Genomic DNA, 20,457 nt, shown 5'->3' with positions numbered 1-20,457 from the left:
TGTATAATTTATGTATATATATATATTATATGTATGGATATAAACACACATATATGATGGCAGATCTTAAAGTTTCTACAATTCCACATGTAGTTACTGCAGTTTCCTGTTTGGATCATGAATCAGTTAAACATCATTAAATAGCACTACTCAACCTGTTGGTTTGGTCAGTGGTGAGCATTAAAGAAAGCTGTCAGCTCAATCCCTCTGTGGCAGATTCATCGCCGAGCTAAGTGTCTCCCTTTCTGCTTCTTCAGCACCACCCGTCTCTCCCGCCAGCAGGAAACACGGAGGCCATGAGGGAAGGACTGGTTAGAATGGGATGCTATACCATAATATACCTGCTATAGATGCCATAGAGAAGTGGCCCCCAACCTTTTAGTTTGTGACCCCTTAGAATTCAGCGGTTATGTTGTTCGTGTGAACAACTGTTTTTGAGGAGTTGAAAACATCTAGTATTTCGCAATAAGAGAGCTAAACAATTGTAGAAATGCTTGTATCCCCTTAATGACCTGGGCACCACGGGAGGTTCCTGTGAGACGTGATGTGAACAGCTTTCTCTTCTGAACCCAGACCTGCTCTTCTGATACAAGACCAGACTGATGCTGGTGTGGAGGCATGACACCAATTCAGCTATCTTTGTTCGGGGGGAGGAGGAGGCTGGTATCCAATCATCAGTACATATGTTGTGAGCTTGATCAAAAGGTTGTAAGGATGAGAACTTTCAAACCATTTTGATCAGGTTATTTGCAATTGTACATGTCTCCAATATTAACTACATGACTATCAAATGCATCCAAAAATATTTTATCCCATCTATTTTCATGTAGTTCAACTGCTATTAACGTATCTCAAGTTACCATTGATTGTTGACCGTTGTTACCATTGACATGTTAAAAAGTTTCACGGTTATTTTATTGTCATTATACAACAGGGTTGCACCACAAAATGCAAATTTTAGTTCTGTTTTGCTACACAACAAAAACAACTGCATCGTATGTGGAGGGAACACGTCCTGGAGGGAACACGTCCTGGGTCGAACACGTCCCAGGACAGTTTGCAATGTTTTGTGATGTGAGGATGCTTTCTATTACACCAATGTAAAAGTTAACACTGCTTTTGCTGGTAGCATTTGTTTCGCAGGCTTTGCTCACTGGTGAACCTGTAAAACAAGCATCGTTAATACTAAAGCATCAATGTGTAAGAAGCATTGTCTGTGCATCTAGATAAAGTTAGGCATAGTCTGGTGGTTCCGGGCCAAGGAGTTGGGCCTCTCCAATGGTCACCAGACTAATCTGAGGGTTTGTGACGGGGTTAACTTGAGAGGAAAGACATTGTGATGCACACATCCGTTAGTTTTGTCTTTCTTTTTGGATGATTTTACCTTTTTTTCTGTTATAGAAATTAAACCATCTGAGAAGTTTTGATGGGGATTGTCTCTTTTTGGGGAATTGCTAACAAACCACAGACATCTGAGATGTACCCCAACAGTTTTTTGTAAGGGTCCAATTACCTCATTGAGTGCAGTTTCTGAGTAAATATACTTAGTTACAATCCTCGACTGATACTTAAGCCAGTGCCTTTATAACCCAAAAATACAATCCAACTCAACAGACTTCTGATAGAGCAGTGTTTGTTATCCCTCCACCGCAGCTCAGCAATGAAACACGTATCTTGTGTCTTTAGGAATATGTGCTAAATGGGAAAGAGAGTGGGAAAGGAAGTTTGGCTCCTGCTCACATACTGCCCTCCCACACACACACACCCCTGCCTGCCTCCCCCTCTTTTCAACCTGCAGTGGTGTCAGTACAAGATCCCAGACACAGACACAGTGTCGTTACATCACGGCCTCACAGTGAGTTTGTGTTTCAGCGCGGCTCAGACTCGTTTCTGTGAGGCTTAACCACTTACAGGGATTAGCAAAGGTGTGTGCACGTGTGTGAACTTCTGACTTCTGACCACCACCGAAACTCTCTGTACTTCAGCAGTGAACAGCAGTGAGCTTGTCCTGTGGGGACAGTGACACTGCAGTCGTTAGTAGTACTGTATGGAGGGAGTTATTCAGTGGGCCCAACAGCACTTGTTTTTGCAATGGTGCCCTCAAGTTTATGAATAATTTCTGTAATATTCATTGAATGTGCTGTAACTCTTTTACGTTATTCATTTTGTACGCATGACATCTATTGCTTCTGTTCATCTGGGGAGAGGGATCCTTCTCTTTTGCTCTCCCTCAGGTTTCTTCCCTTTTTGCCCTGTGAATTTTTTTTTTTACTATCATTGTTTGGGGGAGTTTTTCCTGATCCGATGTGAGGTCCCAGGACAGGGATTATTTTATGTGTACAGATTGTAAAGCCCTTCGAGGCATATTTGTGATTTTGAGCTACACAAAATAAACTGAATTGAACAGGTTGACATCTTTACATGATTTGTACAAGACATAGAGGATGTGAACGTTCTGTTATTGAAGTGGGCCGTGGCTTTAGTTTACCCTACAGTTCACCTTACTTATATCTGCATAAACTGTGCAATACTTCCATTAATACTGCATGTGTACTTGTGTTATATATTGTTGCATTATGCACATAATTTACATTCTATTTCAGTTGTTTTCTTATATTTATTAATGCTTATATATGAGCAACTTTAACATACAAATTCAATCGATAAAGTATTCGGTTAGTATTTATTTTCCCTGTTGTAATGTTTTTTTTGCTATGCCTCTTTGTTTGAAAGGTGCTATACAAATGAACTTCCCTTCTGTGTATTGATATAGCAGGTGCTTACATTCCAACAAATATTTGCATATCATAGATAAGTTGTCTTGATGTGCGTCTGTTTTCAATACATTAATAATAACATAGGCATCATTGTGTTGTCAGACTCAGAAACCACACTGTGTTCGTGTTTTAAAGCGGTTAGAACAGAGTGACACCATTTAGAGATGCTCTGCTCCAGACCAGTCTTCTGTGTGGGTGTCCCAGGAACGCGCACGCAGGAAGTTCCTATCCTGTCGAGAGCGCGAGATATGACGTAAGTTGCTTGCCGCGCAGTGATGATGGCGGTGCGTGAACGCGCAGTAAAAGTAATGGCTGCTCTGGATCGGCGGGTGCCTAGCCTCGATGATTTCGTGGGTCAAAGCTGGACTGCCTGGGCCGAGTGGGCAGGTGTGACAGCGGCGGATGGTAAGAAAGCACACTGACGCAAACACCGGCAGCTACGAAGCAATTTAACCAAAGGACTGTGGTTTATTTTCGTGGAAACGGAGAATAGAGCTAACGATGTTACCCAAACAAAGACCCTGCCGGGTCCTAGTGCTGGGTGGGTAACATGTTGTTCTCTCGCAGGTCCCACTGCATACGCTGTCTTCAAGAAAAAACAAGTGATAGTAATTCACATATAGCAAGGGCAGTGTGTGCTTAACAGCAGTGGCCATGAAACAAGCTGCCAGTGTTTAACGGGCGCGTTTCCTTTGAGTGCAACCAGCCGGGCAGCGGTGGCATCAGAGCGGAAGGAGGCTAGTGTGGATGGTTGGGCGAGCAACTTCTTGCTGTGGGAAGCTAGGCTAGCAAGCGAGCCAGACAAGCCATTGAGGACGAGGCAGTTAGCGTTAGCGTGCTAATGCTAGCTAGGAGGAGCGAGAGTAGACGCCGGTGATGGAGGAGGAGTCTGCCGCTGCCACCATGAAACGCTCGCCCAGCCTTCACGAGCGGACGTTACTCTGTGTTCTTCTCGCTCCACTTCAATGTCCTCCTCTCGTCACCGCCTCCATTTAAATGATATTAACGTGGCTGTGTGCGACGGGCATCCTCATACGTCTGACTTCTGCCCCAGAAGTGCTCTTGCCCTTCCCATCTTTTAGTATGCGCGCTCACTCATTGTCTGGCATCCTTAAAACTGCTACTTTGTCCATAACTATCAAATAAAGTCCTCCTCCACCACACGATATCCACAGCTGCTTATTGTTGTTAAATAACTGACATAAATGATTAGCTAGATAAAATGCTTAGCAGGAAAGCAGTTGACCTGCAGATCAGTCGTTTTATGAAACCATGTTTGAGGGCCTGTTCTTGTGCCATAAGGCTTCATCTTGCTGGTGAACCTGGTATACAAGCTCTCAAGGGTCTTGTTGAACATGTGCATGTATGTGATGTGTGATGTTTCAGGGCCTGATGGGGATGAGTGCAACAAGAATGGCAAAAAGACTGCAGAGGCTATGTCGCTCAGTAAGGAGGGTAAGTCACACACACACACACACACACACACACACACGATCATCCACAAGGCATGGTAAAGTCTGTTGTTGTTGTTCGGGACATCTGAAAACAAGAAAGCATAAACTGATGGTCCTCCCAGTGTGTGCTTGCGGGGCCGTACGAGTGCATAGACCTGTAACGCCTCAGTGAACTGTGCCTCGGCTTCTCTCTGGTCTCCAGCCTGGTCCAGAGACAATGGAGGTACTGGTTTGCAGAGACCAAGGCGAGCGTTAAAGCCGGGTAGTGTTGTGTGATTAGGCATCTTCTGGAACCGAGCCTGGCTGTCTGTAGCAGCAGCTGTCTGACAGACACGCCCCGTTTGTGTGTGTGTGCGCGTGTCAAAGCATGACCAATTAAATAAAAAGACTTTGATGGTGTTGATAAGTATGTGCACCTTCTCTCTCACATGCTGTTATGTCACATGGGAGTAACAGCCAAAACACGGTGAAGAAGAATGAGTTGGGCTCCACACATTGACTTTGATTTTAACTTTAGATTTGAGTTTGTTCCCCTCCCTTTGTTTACATCTATTTGGGGATTTGTTTCAGTTCATGGTTTTACAGAAATCCAAACACTGCCAGATCAATATCCATCCAGTTTAGATTTAAGACCGCGTGACGTTACGTGACGCAACAGCGGATGCGTCTAGTGCGTAGTCCCGTGACGCCGGCTGTCCCTTTTCCACGTCGGTTCGGTTCCGTGACCTCCGCTGCTGCTCCCCAAGTCTCTCGTCTTTTGTGTCTTCTGATCGGCCTCAATAGAGAACACCAATACAACTCTTTAGAACAAATATCGTCGATCGATTGGGGCAACCCTCACATTAATGTCCCGCCATTGCATTTCATGATAACCTCGTAAAAGGCTCACAGAATGAAATTGTTCAATGTGTATATTTATTAAGTGATTACATCATTGCCAATAGATGACTACAGGTATTTTTCTAGATTACAAAGTCGGAATGCAGGAAGTTTGGGGACACTGCAGGTTATGAAATGGCCTTCATCACCTGGAAACTGATTTCACTGGCTTTCCATAATACAGCATCATCTCTGCCTGCTCCCCATAGTGACTTTGCCATGTCACCTCTTCTGCAGTCTGATTTGTGTGTCTATTGTATTTCGTCTCCTTGAAGACATGTCCATCTTTGGCCTGTACCCCGGCCATGATGACTTCTACCTGGTGGTGTGCAGCCATTGTGGCCAGGTAGTGAAGCCCCAGGCGTTCGAAAAGCACTGCGAGCGACGACACGGCCCTCTGTCCAAGCTGTGCGCCCGACTGCGCTCTCCCACTCCGGCACCCCAGCCCCAGCCCAGGCCCCACCACGGACATTCCCCTTCGCTTGGGACCAATGCTGCTTCCGCTTCATCCTGGGAGGGTCGCGGCCAGGCGGTCGGCCCGCCGCGGGCGGCGCCACCTTCGCCTTCCACTCCACCCCAGTACAGACACTCCAAGAACTCCAAGGATGGAGTACGGTAAGAACAGAGTGGAGCGAGTTGGGCAGAAGGCGCTAACCAGGGCTCAGGGGCACTAATGCAATGCTTCTTTTATTTGTTTGTTTAATTAAATAAAAAATAAAACAGCTATAAGCTTTTGGTTGCTGTAACTGAAAATATGGTTGCCAGTCACCTTATATTTTCAGTAATTAAGATACTATGCAGTTATACATGAGCTTAATAATGAAATTGTGACATGTCATGTGTATGCCTCACTATTATCTCTAAAAACGAAGACTGAGCGCACGTGAGTCAGCACAGCAACACGCGTGCAGCATTATCACGAGTAGCGTTAACTGGTTCCGACTGTAACACCATTAATGCAACAGATATTCCAAATGTGTTTTTATTTTTGCAGGTTGTGTATATATATATATGTTACAAATAATTGGTTGCCAACAAACGATATAAAGAAAAAGAAGAAGAAGCTTTATGTTTCATAATCACTGTTTAAAGCTGTTGATGCATTGATTTTAGGTTTTTGGGGGCATCTGTTTGCAATTAAATACTATAATATATTAGCTGCTTGAATTGGAGTCCAGCCTCAAAGGGCTTCACATTTTAATGCACTAAATTAAGAATTGAAACCTGTCCCTCCAACCAACCTGAAACACTAACCTAACAGGAAGTCCCTTAAGAACAATTCAAGGGGAAAAAGATTTTATTCCGACGACACATGAACAATTTCTCTTCTGACCACATGCTGCTGTCTCTGATGATGATCAGACTAAAGCCAAACTATGACTCTAAACAGGCAAGGGATGTTTCCAAGTAAAACTCTAGCTGTAGATTTGTTTTTGACATTATTTTGCCGGTGTTGTTGAGCAATGAAGGTAATTTTGGACTTGCCCTCCCTCCTCCATCAACCAGACATTCCCCGCTGGAGAAATCCTCCCACAGCGGTCACACAGAGTCGTCAGTATTCAAGCAGCCGCCACCTCTGGAGCCTTCAATGAGCTCTCTGCTGAGCTCTCCAATGAGCTCTCCGCCGCCATCACTCAGAGATCCGCCCTGGCCGCACGGAGGCACGCCGCCTGGTAGGCCTTCACCCAGTGACCGGCCCTCCACCCAGACCCCGAAGAAGGACTCCCCCCTGGGCTCTGCAGCGGCAAACCACCGGGTCCCCAGACCCTACAACAAAGTGGCGTCCAGTGAGTACAAATGGAGCAATTTGTGTGATGTGGAAAGAGTGTTGGAGGATGTATACTTATCTAGTTTGATCTACTGGTCATTTTGACCTGCAAAATAATCAGTCCTATTTCAAAAATGAATAATAAAGTAGGATTTTACAACTCTGCGAAAGTTATTGCGACAATCTTTTTTTCTACTGTCTTGACAATTGCAAAGTAATGTCCGTGCGCACCAACACATGCAGCATTGCATGCTTAAAATGTAACAGTTCTGACACTACGGCTGTCACAAGCAATCCCAAAACGTTTATTGTCATTGGTTTGGCTAGTTGTAATTGCGTATTTCCTCTGGATAGCACACGCCCAAGACAGAGAGACAGAGAGACAGAGAGGGTGAGTCTGGTACTAGCCTTTCTTTAATGACTGTCACTTGTCAGTGCGAGCCTCCCGTCATGTGCGCGCTTTCTGACTGCAGTGAAACTGTTACTTTCAGAAGGTTTAACACTAACAAATATGGATTGAAGCAGGAGATTGCGTTACATAAAACCTTGTTGTGAATTTTTAGAAACGATTACATTTATCTTTTTCAATAAATGTTGACTTTTTGATTTTATAACGCTCTTAAGTTATTGAAAATGTTTGGGATCTAATTTTACAAAATGTGTCATGCTGTTCACTACCTTGCCTGTGTGTACAGATCATCCTCACTGCACACGTCTCTATTGGAGTGAGCCCCGTACACTTTTGGAGCGGTGCTCATAATTTGCTGCAGAATTATGAAAAATGGAGGAGCACAGCATTCAAATGTTGATTTTTAGAATTCTAATGTCAATGTAGCTTTGAACTGTTGGGTATAACCCTCCATGAAATCCAAAGCGTATCTTGGCAGACAAACCACTAAAAACGTGGCTGAATGGCCTCCTGTGTAGACAGGATGTTAAGATGTGAACAAACATGAGAGGGCCGGAAATGAGCGGGTAGAAAACATTCTGGTGGAATTTTATGAAATGTATCTTTTTTAATTTAATACTATTACAAATATAAGTCCTGAATTAAAAATGGATGATCACAAAATAATGTGATCAAAATAAACTGAAAGTAGACTTCCAGGAGTAAAAGCAGGCTCCTCATTATGCAGATTTTGAACTCTAAATATACTTAATGATTAGGGTATATACTACCGAGGACACCATAGTTTATCAGTTGATTTATTTTCGTATTAGGAATCTGAATCTGGGAAGTGTCCTCACTACTTATTTCCCTCTGCTATGTAATGGAGTAGCAGTATTACGTTCCATAAAACGGAAATACTCAGCCAAAGTTTGAGTACCTCCAAATCATACTTATGAACAGTTTTGAGTTGCCTATAAATAAGGCATTTACCTTTTTTTTTAAATTGGACATTTCCTTCCGCCTCTCACAGCTGCCTGTGGGAAACACTGGGTTATGATTGACGGGTCTCTGTGGGGCTGTAGAGATGTTGGCATGTTGTGATTTCTTGTTGACTGCCACACTGCAGCTGAGATGCTCTCTGTTTCCTCAGAGAGGGAGTGTGACTTGGACAAACACTGCGGCGTCCTCGACCTCGACAGGAAGAAGGTCTGCACTCGCCTCTTGACATGCAATGTAAGCTCCACACACACACAACGCTGCTTCTCCACACCAAGGCCCTGCTGGCTTCTGCCTTAGACTCTCATGTCTTTGAAATGTTTTCTTCTCATCGCTCTTTTTCTTTTCTTTGTGTTATATTTCCCCTCTATTTCCTCTGTGAAGTTCAGTAAAAGGTTGAGAGGCTTCATTTCCGGTCCTGTCACCTTTTAGCTCTTGACCCAATCAGTCCACATCAAGCAGGAATGCAGGTTGGGAGATTATGGAGTCTTCATTCCTCAGCCAACGGGCCTGATAACATGTTGGTCATAGCACTTTAATCAAATAGTTTACACTGACGTGTCAATGTAGAGAAGAGATAACCTGACACTAAAGCTTTTTATACATGCATGAAATGCTGACTCTATGCATTTCACTTTAGTTTACTTCAAGGCTTGAACATCATTCTTCTAAAAGATATTTCTCCATTTGGTGGTTAGATGAAGTGGAGAGTGCTGACGAATACACGGCTCGAATCTCCTTCAGGTGTTTCAAGCATAATTTCAACTGGGAGACCACTAAGCCGGGGGATAGCGGTCCGCCGTGGCTGTAGCAACTCCAATTCAGCCATTGCAAATCCTAGTTGCGCCGGCTGCTCCCCTCCTGGCTCTCGTCAGCTGTTCTGCGCATGTTCTGTACCCGGTGTAACGGTAGCATGTCAACACAATCGACATTGTCATGCTCCACAGATGGACGCTGTGAGGAGAGGAGGTGGTCTGCTTCTTTTATTTCATGACTTGGAGTAGTCTGTTTAGGCCTAATCCATCTCAAACGGGGCTGAGTTAAAACCGTAGATGGTGTTTGGAGCAATTTTCAACCATGAAATGCAAATATTTAAACCTTTTGTAAGAAATGTCTATTAACACCAACATTGATGTGACATCAAAGTACACATTCGTTGAAATTTTTGAAACACCGTTCAATTTTTGAAAGTCATATCACATCGAATGATCTGATGTTAACATCTCAGGGAATCGCAGGGTTCTTGTGCACCATTTTGCTCTTAAAGCGCTGGGATCCAATTACAAGACGGGATAGGATTGCATACATACTACATTAAAGAAAGTAAAGTCACAGTTGTAGGAGTTTCCAAACGCATTAAACTGCAGTCACTTGTTGTTACTGGTGATCACTGCTACCGAGTGGTGGAAATGGCCCGCAGTACAGGAAGAGTCCTTATATGGAGGCTGGTGTGTGAAGGAGGAAGTGAGTGTGAGAGGCCACATCCAGCAGCGTAGAGACAGGATGACCTGATTAACAGGAAGTGACAGGAGTGACGGGAAAGACACGCAGGAAAACAGCCTTCTACCTGCTCTGTAGGTGGACAGACTCTCAGTGGGTGGGCGTATTTTCTCTTCCGCCCACTCCTAGAAATATCTCATGTTGACGAGCAATACTGCTGCGTCATACAATGATAAAAGAAAAAAGGAATGTGCTGTGAACAATGAATGGATTAGTTTTCTGACATTATCTGGTTCCAGCTCTATTGTTATAATTTACTTTTTCTCTTTGATTTCATTGCAAATAGAATGTGTTTGATGTATAAGAGATGCTTTATCACTCGGGTACAGTGTGATGGGCATATGGGATTCCTGTCGGCATTTAACAGGATTTAAAGAATTAATCATTGATTTTCTGAGCTAGATGAGATCCATCGATGACACAGGATCAACCACTTTAAGCCTGACTCATTTCTGATCCTCTGCTTGCTCTGGGTACAGCTTCATATACTCAGTCTCTCTGGGTACAGAGAGACTATATATATATATATATATATATATATATATATATATATATATATATATATATATATATATATATATATATATATATATATATATATATATATATATATATATGAGTGCTCCTATGAGGCATCCTCACATACATTTGCATGTGTTTAGGTACTGTTTGTGTGTATTTTAGGCTCTTGTGTAACCGGTAATATAATTTCCCTAGAGAGATTAATAAGTATGACTTCTTAATATCTTCTCTTTTAACCGACAACTGCTCTATTTGGCTCCATGGTGATTAGAGTAGGTTGAACCTGGTTGTTGGATTGGTGGTACAGTCTGCTGCAGCGTTGCACCCTGCAGGTCAAAGTTCAGGTCATTGATGTCGCTGGGCGTCAGTCACAGCACTGCTGTTTTTAAAACACCTCTATACCTCCAGGTAAGCATCCTATTGTGCTTTAAATCAACCGTCTGACACAGGCCAGATACTAATTTGAACTGTTTACTTTAAATAAAATCAAGTAAAATCGTGACTAATTGCCAGTATCCTGTGTCCTCAGATCCACTCCATCCACCAGCGAAGGAAAGTGATGGGCCGCAGTAAAAACTTTGACCAGCTGGTGGCGGAACTGAAGACCAAGGTTCGTGAGAAAGGGTCCCAGTCCCTGGAGGGATGCTCCTCCGCTGGACGGTCCCCCAGCCCGGAGGCCCCCATGGAGCAGGCCGGGGCTCCACACTGCAGGAGGCCTCTGGCCAGCCTGCCTGCTTTCAGGTGAGGGAACTTTACTGAGGCTAGCTAGTGATGCATACACAAGTGTATAAGGTGACCAGTTCTAGACATTATAGTCCATCACATCGGTAAATCATCAGTCAACCATCACAAATGATTACACACAAGCGAGCAGCCATTTTCACTTAGCGATGCACCGATACTCCTATCGGATATCATCCCGATAATGACTCGGATTGCTGTATTGGGACAATCTGGTATCGGGTACCATTATTTTGATAAAAAACGATTCAATACATTTATATCGATGTATTCATTTGTTCCATTTATTTTTTACAAAGTTAGGAAACCAATGTTTAAGTCTAGCCTGACACACTCCACATATATGGCTGATCCCAGCGAAATTAATGAAACAGAAGTTGGGTTGTGTTATCCCTAGTTTAAGACTCAATTGTGTTTTAATTCTTATAAATGGTTTGTTTACATTGCCAAATTCCGTATAGATGGGCTTGTTTAGGGCCATGTGATAATAGATCATGATGGGATCTTTAAGACCCTGTCCCTCAAAACACAAAAAGAAAGCCTAAAGTAGTCACTGTTGTCACGTAGCGGAAGCAGAACTCCTCCCTCTAGAGATACCTCATCACCACAGGATGTAGACCCATTCGGACTGACCACCAAAGAACGCTTCACTTACGCTACCTTCGCTCTGAATGTAGTGTCCCATTACGTGGTTGTACTGTGGGTTTAGAATCTGTGTTTTGATAGATCCTAATGAAATAACTGAATCTACACACGTTGCCAGATTCTTGGGTACCTCTAGCTTAAATGAATACAGTCTAACACAACCAGTCTTCAATAAATCCTCCTTCATGAAGGTTATAATCATTGTTTATTTACTGTTTTAGAGAAGTGTGCCTATTATTGTATCTACTCCATATGTGTTATTTCTATATATGCATAAATAAATATACCTCTCCCCAGTATAAATCAATCCAGTTCAATAGCAAAACGAACATCCATCACAATGGTGCTAATGTTGAATCATCACCTCTCTAACACAGTTACAACAAAACCTGAACATGTGAAACTTCATGTGAGGCTGCTGGATGAGCCGGCTTCAGCTTCAGCTTTGGCTAGGTGGACCAGCTCATGTTCTTTGATGTTAGGGTCAATATTTGTTAGACAGTAAGCATCAGTATTGTATGTATGATTGTATAAGATAACTATTTACAGTGTATCTAAAAGAAAAAGTTGTGTTGCTTGTTTTACAGTCGGCATACTGCCGAGTCGGACAGCGACCTAGAGGAGGAAGAGGAGGAGGAGGAGGAGGAGCAGCAGCATCAGGAGGAGGAGGGGGGAAGTCTCCGATCCCCCTCACCGCTCGTTCATGGACGAATCTCCAGTGATGAAAGTGAGCCAGAAGCACCCGAGGAGCCGGTTGAGTTTCCATCTTCTGCGGCACATCCCAGACCACTAGCGGTAAGCAGTTTGTTCTTGGGTTTGACGAGGGGAAAAGAGTTACTGCTCGGTGTGGTTTTCCTTGTATAGGCAGCGTGCTTTGAAGTGCAAAAATCCTGATCTTTTTCTCAGTTATTTAAATTGGCATTTTTTATTTTACCTGTACGCAGAAAAAAGGGAATTTTTATTCAGTTATTAAAAAATAATCATTCAAACTCCGAAATATGTCCCTGGCATACAATGACCTTCCCTGTGATGGCTTGTTGTGTTGGAAAACAATTGCGTATCCCAATAATAGAACATGCTGGAAAGGAAGACAGATGAACTCGAGCATCCCATTGAACTTGTTTCTGTCCAGTTGAGCTGCAAAAACATCAACAACACTCACCTTTTTTTTTTTTTTAAATAAGTTATAAACATCCAACTACAAAGCATGCTAGATCCACCCCGTGCTGTTTTTGCCTTATGTTGCGTTTGCAGATTTGTTCTTATGTACCAAAAATACTCTGGCTTACGAGTGTTATGTTGCACACTGGAGATATTCAAGTCTCTTGTGATGAGATCAAAGGGAACTTTTCCTTGTGATGACCGCTCATGTTTGTGCAAGCGGACACATGCACCAGATGAACCTTCCTGCATGTCCTGAGCAGTAAAAAGAGACTATGAGAGATTTACCCTCCTCCCATATCATAGAGGAGGTGTGGTCAGTGGTCATTTCAAACTGGTACGTCTTCTCCCAGCAGTCCGTTGCTCATCTTAATTTTCAGATGCTCAGTCAGAGGATGAACGTGTCCAAAGAATTGTGGTTCAGGGCTTGACGTAAAGCTTTTTGTTGACGTACTTGCCCAAACTTCCTTGTGCGAAATGGTCACAACTCCAAGTCACAACTCCATTGGCAGAAACGGTCATTTAACCGCGGCCATTGTAAAACACACTTCATTCAAACTGTCCAACAATCACCAGCTCTGGACGTTTTCTTCAGACGCTTGTCATGTTTTAATGATGCATTGTTAGTTAGGTTCAGTTAAAGTGGTCATAATTCCCTCTCTGATATCGACTTTATATTACAGCATCTCGCCAAAAACTACCTTTTACAAGATTACATTTCAACACATCATGAAGCCATTATAATTAACCCAATTCCTACTGAAAAGAGCTTGAACGCATCATGATGTAATTCTATACAACCTCCTTTTTAACACTAGCTTCTGCGTAATTTAGCCAAACAGGACTGAGCTGCTCACCAGCTGCTAACAGCTGACGCTAACTTGTTCACTATCGGGCATGGGCGACCAGAAAGCATTAATGACGATCATCGTTCGCACATGTTTACTGAATATCGGATGATGGTGATCGGCAGTCGATCAATCAGGGAAACTGTCATGAAGAACACTTGAGGCGTTCCACTTGCCTGTAAGTCCGAGAGCACTGAATATTGCAGGGTGTTGTTTTTAAGTCACCTACTGACCACACGAGGTAACAAGAGGAGACTCCTTCTTTCTCTAGGTATGTTCGTTTGGCGGCCGCGCACTGGGTCACGGCATCTACACGTTTGACAGGAGACTTCATCACCTGAGGTCGGCCCTCAGCAGCATGCTGGAGCAGCACATCAGCGCCCATCTTTGGAAGTAAGAAACTCCAGCCCACATTCCTGCTCGTGCTCCACTTTTATGGTGCTGATTCTTCCGATTTTTTTTTTTCTTCTTTTTTTTGCAAAGAAAGTATTAACTTTCGGTTACGTTTTTGTTACTGCCGTTTGTATAACTAAGCACTTCATATATTCTCTTTTTTTAAATGCTCCGCTTGATGTCACTGAAAATAAGGCTAGCTGTTGAAAGGTTGTCAAAAGGTTTTGATGGTGGTACTAATACCAGTTTCACTCCTGATAACGGAGCATTTTTCCATCCTGTTTTGCCAAGTATGAAGATATATTTTTTTTTTTTACAACCCCCCCCCCCCGATTTATTAATGAAATAAGATGAGAGTAACGCCACAAGGCTGCCAAAGGTTTTCAATGGGCTACAATTGTCTCTGAGACACTACAAATGTTCAGGACTGCTTCTTTAAATGACATATGCTCTACAACCATCACGCACTTTAAATTTGCCAATCTCTCTTTTCATCCACTGTAAATGTATGAGGGCTAGTGACATCACATCCTTCTCTTTTGATAACACTTTCAGAAAGACTCGAGTGTAACCCACTTCTTAGTCCCCAACAGATGAAGCAGATGGTGTTTTCTGCTGCCCAGAATAGAAGTGGTGAAGAGTGTGTGAGGTTGGCACTAAGATGGAGACTGGCTGCGTTAATATGCACAAAGGAGAAAAGCTCATTGGAAAACAGCACAAGTTTCAGTTTACAACAATGATTTTTATCCTGTGAAATTGTCATAATTAATGTGTTTTGTGAGGTCACAGTGAGTAACCCTGACTTAGATCACCAAATTCTAATCGGCTCATGATGGAGTCCTGGTGGCTGTCTTCAATTGCCTCCAGACATTCCTGTGATATCCTGTGAGGAGTGGGTGGTTTTACCGGTTTAGTCACTGGTAAAACGTTGCCGTGATGAACACACGCACACTTTTAGGTTTTAGCACACATGAGGGGATCTAATTACCAAAAACCTGATGAACAACATTACGCCCACACAGGTTATCCTGTCCATAACTGTCTTGACTACTGTTTCCTACAGACTACCCCCTACCTGTATCAGAGTGTGACAGAAAGCTCACTGGCTGGCTGGCATGAAAAGAAAACATTTCCACCCCAAAAATTCTTTTATTGCTCAGATCCAGGTGTCTCATATACTTCAGCAGGTCTGTTACTCCTAATGTTAATACATTATGGGGCAGGCTACTCCTCCCAAAACACATGCAGCTCTCATTTCCATTCCCATTTGGAGCCGATAAACATCTTGGTTTTCTTTCTTAAGAAATGTTCCCTCACATTCTCTTACATAAAACAATTTCAATACATTTAGAAATATGAATTTAACTCAGGATATGCAGTACATGATCAGACTACATTAACAAGACTGCACACTCCTAACTGCTTGCAAGTTAAGTCAGTAATTTAAAAGCATAAGAATCCCAAATTCAGTTCTAATTCAGATTCTTGTAAGCATGTAGAACAGTGTTGATACGTTTTATTCTGATCTAATGGCGTTTCATTTATGGATTTACTTATTTTACAGGAAAATACCTCAAGCCACAGAACTTCAATCTCCGCCTTCCTCAGCCAGGACCATCACTTCCTCGTCTCCCTCCTTTACTTCCTCCTCGTCATTACATTCCAAGGTTCGGACGGGAAGTCACATCAGCTCCTCCATCAAAACTGCCTCCTCCTGCTCCTCTTCCAGTCGTGGTCCAGGGAGAACCCCGGCAGCCATACAGTCGGAGAACTCTGGGGGCAGCGGGAGCAATATCGGTGGTGGCCACATGGCGTCTCCGGGTAAGCCTGTGGCGGTGCGTCAGGCGGGTTCCGGGCGAACCAAGAACCCCGTGGGACGTCCCAGCAAGCAGATGCTGAAGCTGCGAGAGGAGGCTGCCGCCGCCGCTGCCCTCCGCAAGCGGAAGGCCCCGTCACAGGAAGGGGAACACTCAGGCCCTGAAAGGAACTGTATCATCCTCCAGGACCGGGGCCGCCCACCTTCCGCTGCCTCTTCGTCGTCGTCATCCTCCTCCTCATCTTCTTCTAAACCCCCCGTTTCCTCCCCTCTCCTACACGGACAGACCAACGGCACGCTTTCCCCCAGCAGCAAACCCCGCCCCCAGCCCTCCCCTTCAGAGTCCCATTCGCCGGCCGCCAAGGCGGTCTGGACCTACAGACGAACACACACTCCTCTGGGCCACTCATCATCTCCAGACCCCTCCTCCGCCACCAACAACTCCCACAGCAGGGCCGGCGTGGGGGACTCAGGACTGCATGGGCCGGGCAGCGGGAGGGGCTTTGAGCATCAGGGGCTTGTGAAAAAGCGCAAGGGCGGCAGCATGGAGGAGCATTCGCCGTCCTCAAAACCCTCGGCGCACCGCCTGCCCTCCTCCTCTTCCAGCTCTGCCACCTCGTCCTCCTCTCCGCGCTCGAACTTTTACCCCTGGAAGGACAGTAAAAGCGGGACGCTGGCTGGGGGCGTGGAGAAGAAACTGGGCACACAGAAGGTGAGTTAGGAGCCGAGAAAAGCAGGAATTAAGAAGGGACGCCGCAACACCAGGAATTTAGTAGTCGATTCCAACACCAGTACACCTAGGTGAAAACCAATAAATAATCTGTACTTTCTTTATTACCGTTTGCATTAATCCCTCATTATCTGTCTCAAGTTTCTCACAGAAAACATCATTTTACAAGATTATGTTTGAAAACATCCTAATAACATTATAATTTACCTTTGCCCAATACTACATTTTTACTGACTAGACCTAGAACACATCATAATGTCACTCAATTCAGCCTGTTAGCTTTATTATTTAGCCTAGCAGGACTGTGCAGCCCATCGGCTGCTCACAGCTAATCCTGATCCACAGGAGCTGCAATACAGTCGGAAAACAAGTGCTGTACATTTTTTTTTTTTTTTTTTAGTTTTGGCATCGACGTGATTCCAAAGTATTGGTTCTCGTGACAATCCTGAGAACACTATCAGCCACTATCTTTCAGAAACAGATGTTCTGCCCACACCTATGTATAAAGGCAAACAATAGGCTCGTTCAAGATGAGCCAGTTCTGCGCAGAATCGATCGCTGATGATGGGCGAGCAATGCATGCCGGTTAGATTTGTGTCCGACTTGCTCCCGATTTGCTCTGACTTGCACACGTGGTCAACGATAATCTCACGAGAGCAAGGCGGCCGTCGATTTTTAGAGCCAGGCGCCGCAGTAGTTCTCCACCGACTGCGTGGCCCAGTGCATGATGGGAAACGCCTAGCAGAGAGCTGATTGGCTCTTTAGATTTGACAGCAAACACGTGTTGTAGAAAATTCTTATTTTATGTGTAGTTGTAATACTTAATGCTCGATTGTTGACTATTAGTGTCATGTTTAATCTCGAAACACATCTTGTGTGGTTGATAATACAAAATCGTATGTATATAACGCACCTCAAAACCAGTAGTCATGTATTTCACAGGCAGACATAAAAAGAACAAAGGATGCAGCTAGACCACATTTCTACATAAATATATATATAAACATGTGAATAAATCCGAACTTGATCTGTAAACTACAAGTAGCCTAAAGATCGGAACTAACATTATATTTAGCTGACGCTTTTATCCAAAGCGACTTACAATAAGTGCAATTCAACCATGAGTACAAACTCAGAACAACAAGAATCAAGAACGTACAATTTTTCAATAAAGTTAAACCACAGAATGCCATTTAAGTGCTACTAAAGTGCTACTACGGTGCTACAGGAAGTCCTTTTTTCTGTGACTTCCTGTGTATACTTTGAAGGCAGCCTAAAACTGTTCGATTTGACCGCAGTTTCTTGTCAACGCCTCCTGCTGCGGCCGCCTGCTCTCGTCTGGATTCCAGGCGAGGCGCAGCTCTTTCGAACGAGCCTAATACCTGCTGTACTTCATTTAGATAATGTCAAAGGCTCCAGGCTGTCTCTCTGCTAAGAGCTGTGTTTCCTAGGCAACAACCAGTGACGCCTGATCGACAGAGACTGCAATAGCCCAGTCTTGAGATGACTATTTTGAGATTGAACAGGCCTAGTGAACGTTGTTCTACAGCTCAACTAAAGCTCCCCAGAACAACGGTCTCATATTCAAATTTAAATTATTAAACTATACTGTAATTTTGGCAAAAACATTAACGCTACATTTTAGACATAACATTTTAGATTTTGATTTTTTTTTAGATTTTGATTAAAAGATCAATTAGCGGTGTGTTATTTTTTTATATATATATATATATATATATATATATATATATATATATATATATATATATATATATATAATTATATATATAATTATTTTTTTTTTAAACGCAGTTGTAGAGAAGAAAGAGCAGAGTGCAGCTGGAACAATGAGTATTAAAGCCGTTTCACATATTCAGTATTGATACTTTGAATTTACACCCCCAAATCACCAAAAATGAAATGAGCCGAGTTTTAGCATCAACTAAACATTAAGGACGTGTCTTATCCAGCCATCAGATCATTCTTCTCCTCTTCTCACTTTTTCTTTTCTTCACTATGTCCATCTATTTCATTCCACCCCCTTTTGGTATGGTTGTCAAGTGAATATCTGTAAATATCAGTTGCCAAAATGAAAGTAACAATTTCCAATGTTCTTGTGTCCCACAGCCAAAACTGCACCATTAAGTGTGCCTGCCTTACAAGCCACTAAGAGGGAGCCAGCTCCGCTCAGTCCAAGACTGAGGCAACATGACTCATGTGCGTTGTGGTGGTGTGTGTGTGTGTGTGTGTGTGTGTGTGTGTGTGTTTGTGCGTGCGCTCCCAGTTAGTGCAGTATGGATCTGTTGGTGTGTGAATCACAGCTGAGTGTGTCAGTCTGTGTGAATGTCTGAAGGAGAACTGGGGGTGGGATGAAATTCAAAGTATGGATTTAGAAATACCTCAAGACCATCCGGTTATGCTGCTAAATTAAATATGTTTGTTTATAAAAATGGAATAAAATGTCCTTTACACTTGGTTTCTGTGACTTCTTTTTTTTAAGACTATTCGTGTTCATGTTAAGCTCTCCATGCTTGGGCTTTCTCTTAAATGTGACCTTTTCCTCAGGTTCCCTAAACTCTCCACAGCGTATAATAGTATTGTTCTAAATTGAGCATCCATGTCCGGAATAATGAAGCCACCGGCTGCTTTAGCGTCATCGATGATTAGCATTACTGCTATGACAGCCAAGTTCAGATACTGGTTTGGTTTGGCAACTTGGTTCTGTTGAAGCTGTGTTTAAAACCGGTTCCAACTTTGTTCAATGTGATGTTTGCATTGTGCAACACCAAAAATAAATGTTATAAAAAGGGTGGTGGGAAAAAAACAATTGTGCATTTCAAAATAATATATTTCCTGGAATGTTGATTAAAAATACTTTATTTTCTTAAAGAAGGCATCTGAGACATGATATTAAATAATGAAATGATAACTGATTAAGGAATACAGTCATGTGACGTGATAACCACAGATCTTGCATGATATAGTCTAGAATACAACAAAAACATTGCAAGAAGTCAGTCATTTCATTTGGAACGACAGGAATTTTACTTAAAGGACTTGAGTGTAATACGTGACATGTTTTCCGGTCATTGGAATGTATCCAGCCCTAGTTTGTGCCACTCATAATGATAAAACATGACGCATTATCATTAGTATTATAATACATAAGAGGTTAACCCCGTCGGCAGTTTGGAGCTCGCTGTGGAGACAACCAGACCGCCACCTAACAAAATACCGAGCGACTAAGTTGGAAGGCGGGAAAGAGGAGTGAACCATCTCACTTAACTCATACTCTTTGGCGTCAATAAACGAACCAGGAAGTGAAACCAAAAATACAATAAACGTTTAACAGGAAAGCCCGGGACATCAGCAGTGAAAGCTCCAGACTGACACTGCGGGCTCAGAGGACCCACGCATGGTTCTTGGGAGAAGTTCAAAGGACAGTAAGAGAACAACCTGTCGGAGAGGGTTTCCCTGGTCCAGTCTTTAAACCCGCACACGACCGTCTTAAATAAGTTTGTCGGGCCGCATTTGCATCGAGGCGAATTCATAAATAGCGTCCGCTTCTTTTGTTTCATCTATTTGGCGAAGACCAAGAACTCCGAACTTGTAAAACACATTTAACCCGCTGAACCACACCGTTTCCATTCAGAACGGAGACCAAATGAAGTGGCTTCAGCACCACATATACTACACAGTGAAAGGCTATACCACCCCTTCCCGTTGCACATTGTATTTATTTATTTGATGTGTCTTTCTTGTCTTAGATAGGGCAGTATAGTAATTAAACTATAACGCTTCACCTGGACGCGGACTTTGAAAAACGGTATACCGGA

The 20,457-nt window shown here is 43.2% G+C and overlaps 1 protein-coding gene across 1 annotated transcript; it reads left to right on the top strand.

Moving 5' to 3' along the window:
* Nucleotides 1-3,052: 3,052 nt before the first annotated feature.
* Nucleotides 3,053-19,038, top strand: atxn7l2a (ataxin 7-like 2a; the record flags this gene model as incomplete). Its single annotated transcript, XM_079218126.1, has 10 exons — nucleotides 3,053-3,182; nucleotides 4,164-4,232; nucleotides 5,386-5,725; nucleotides 6,617-6,897; nucleotides 8,420-8,502; nucleotides 10,817-11,028; nucleotides 12,261-12,468; nucleotides 13,954-14,075; nucleotides 15,640-16,603; nucleotides 18,749-19,038. The coding sequence occupies 10 exons, from the start codon at nucleotides 3,053-3,055 to the stop codon at nucleotides 18,764-18,766; spliced, it is 2,427 nt and encodes an 808-aa protein (XP_079074252.1). The 3' UTR covers nucleotides 18,767-19,038.
* Between the last annotated feature and the right edge of the window lie 1,419 nt (nucleotides 19,039-20,457).

Source organism: Taurulus bubalis, assembly GCF_910589615.1.
Source record: "Taurulus bubalis genome assembly, chromosome: 5".
NCBI classification, from domain to species: Eukaryota; Metazoa; Chordata; class Actinopteri; order Perciformes; family Cottidae; genus Taurulus; species Taurulus bubalis.
The sequence above is the reverse complement of the archived record's forward strand: the minus strand, read 5'-3'. Positions and strand labels throughout refer to the sequence as shown.